This window comes from Cupressus sempervirens, chromosome 7 (assembly GCF_028749045.1).
Source record: "Cupressus sempervirens isolate cs-2001-9-10 chromosome 7, ASM2874904v1, whole genome shotgun sequence".
NCBI lineage: Eukaryota > Viridiplantae > Streptophyta > Pinopsida > Cupressales > Cupressaceae > Cupressus > Cupressus sempervirens.
Window position 1 is genome coordinate 547,205,474 of NC_143124.1, and position 2,680 is coordinate 547,208,153.

At 34.6% G+C, this 2,680-nt stretch overlaps 1 protein-coding gene across 1 annotated transcript; it reads left to right on the forward strand.

The window, feature by feature from the left end:
* The first annotated feature begins 995 nt into the window (after positions 1–995).
* Positions 996–2,472, forward strand: LOC149547940 (transcription factor MYB4-like). Its single transcript, XM_089794818.1, has 3 exons — positions 996–1,193; positions 1,339–1,468; positions 1,590–2,472. The coding sequence occupies exons 1-3, from the start codon at positions 1,073–1,075 to the stop codon at positions 2,224–2,226; spliced, it is 888 nt and encodes a 295-aa protein (XP_089650944.1). The 5' UTR covers positions 996–1,072; the 3' UTR covers positions 2,227–2,472.
* The last annotated feature ends 208 nt before the right edge of the window (positions 2,473–2,680 follow it).

Below are 2,680 nucleotides of genomic sequence, written 5' to 3' on the forward strand. Positions count from 1 at the left end.
AAATAAATAAGCAATACTTGCTAAAATATTTTCTTTATTATTAAAAATGTAATTTAATTTTTTTTACTTAAAGTATTAGATAGCAGCCAAAAGCACATGGGGCTGACCTTAGACTACAAAAAGACTAAGTTGTAAATGGAGTGGGTAGTCACTCTCTCCTTGCCCAAGTCCTTCACATCCTTATTTACCTATAGGAAAAATTCAGCATTAGTTTAAACTCATCATTAGTTTATTTCACTTGATGAAATGATCAAAATGATCAAAATGTGTATACTATTAAAAATATATTAAAGGAAATCTAATAATTAAACTTTATAGAAAATTTATTATTGTTTTGATGGGCGTACTTGTACTTCATTGTACTAAATTATTTTATGAATTTTTAAAATATATATTAAAAATTGATTCAATTAAAAAATTTAATTTTAATTTTTTAATAATATTAAAGCTGTTCGTTTAATTTTACCAAAAACCTAAAAAAATGGTGAAGTCTATTAAATTAAATTTGAAAAAAATAATTTCTATAACATATAAAACTAATAGATAGATAATAAAATTTTACAAATATTTAAATACTTCAAAAATAATTATCTTTAGTGAAAAGTAATTGAATAATAAGAAAGAGTGAATGCAATATTGCCTGGGCAAATACAATAATATGATTAATTTACGATGTTAAACAAATAGCTGACTTCCAGAACACAATCCTTTTATGTTCCACACTCAAAAACATGTGCTTGTTGTAATAGGTTTGGAGGAAAAACATAACTTTGTAAAGTGGAGATAATTCATGTCGGTTGCGGCGTCTGCAGCAATTGCATGTTGTGGAGCCAATACTTGCGTGTCTTAGGAAGGTACAACTAACAAAACAGGGAACGAGCTTGCGGTATCCGTGCCTACCACGAAGAGATAAGGATAAAGCATCGTATTTTATATTCTATTTCAATTATTTATGTACAATGCCAGCTTCTGTTTGTTAGATAGCACGGGCATTTCCCTTCACCACGCATCTCCTTGACGGTTTGGTGAGGTTGTCTTTCATTGGAGATTTTCTGTCGAAAAAGTGAAATTAATGGGACGTATTGAAGTCAAACTTAACAGAGGACCATGGACGCCTCAAGAAGATCTCTGCTTAACAAATTATATCCAGTCTCATGGTGAGGGCCGCTGGAGATCCCTTTCCAAGAAAGCAGGTTTCTCTCCCCTCTTTTCTAATAGCAATTATTCACCATGCATGTAGTTTAGGGTTAGGGTTATGCTCGCCTCCTATAGTTTGGCTTCAATTTTAGGGCTAGGGATTTGTTAGAGTTTTGGGAACTTATCAGGTATTCTCTTCAGGTCTTCTTCGTTCTGGAAAGAGTTGTAGACTGCGATGGATGAATTATCTTCGACCTGACGTCAAACGAGGACACATTTTACCCGATGAAGAAGATTTAATTCTCAGACTTCATCGACTCTTGGGAAACAGGTCAAACTTTCCCCATTCAAAACGTTCCTCCATTGGTTTTTGTGTTTCTTTTCTGGTTTTTTTCAAATGATTGTCTGCCATATCTTAACTTGATTTCATTTAGTGCCTCAAATGACTTCAGATGGTCTTTGATAGCTGGACGTATACCTGGAAGGACAGATAATGATATTAAAAACTACTGGAATTGTCATCTCAGCAAAAAACTTATTAGTCAAGGCATAGATCCTCGTACACACAGGCCCCTCTCTGAATCTGAGGACATTTGGTGGATCCCTCAAGACTGTAATATGGATCAAAAAGATGTCACGTACACTACATCACTTATCAACGAGAATCAAGAGAAAATTAATGTTAAAGATTCAGATTGCGGCATTGCAGGGACTAAAGAATACCTGATTTGCTCTTCAGTGGCTGCGTCAGAAATCTCTTGTTCGCAAAACATACCCATCATATTACCTTCTGCCACTGTAGAGACTTCCTACATGGAAATGAGAAAGTCTAATTGTTGTGAGAATCAGAAACAAATAACAGACGGCCGCTTGTTTCGTTATTCTCTCCCTCCATCACCAATGGGAACACCTAATGGAAATGGCAGTTCGTACATGTACCCTTCGTTTCTGGAGTCACTTCTCAATGAGAATTTTGAGCCTAGTGTTGGGTACAATTCTGTTTCACAGCAGTCTGAATTGGCAAGCCCTGGCTATGAATTGTGGTCTGCACTCCAGTCTCCCAATACGCATTACCTTCCCAATCATTGAGGTGAGGATAGCAGTACATTGCATTTTATATATTTTATTTATTCTCTTCTTGCTGTCTACGTTGTTGAAGTAATAGATTAAAAATTGTCCAAGGGCTTAAATGTCCAGCTGCAACTTGGGTATCTATTATGTTTATGTCTTTTATAACATTCACGAGGTCCCAGTTTTCTGCTTGAAGAAAACAAATAACTCATAACTTGTACGAAATACAACTCTTAATATTTATTATTTGAAAGCTTTTATGCACTTTCCTTCTTTCAGATTTATTCAATGATTTATATTCCTTTGCACCTGTAAAATAATGTTTCGTTTGTAGAGGGTGAAGGATTTGAAATTCTACTTCCATAACAAGTAGATAAACTAACTGCATATTGCATTTTCATATATCTGGTACGTATTGCAATATCACTTGCCATTCAAGCTTATTCCCGAGTCATGTGACTAAGGTGTGCTT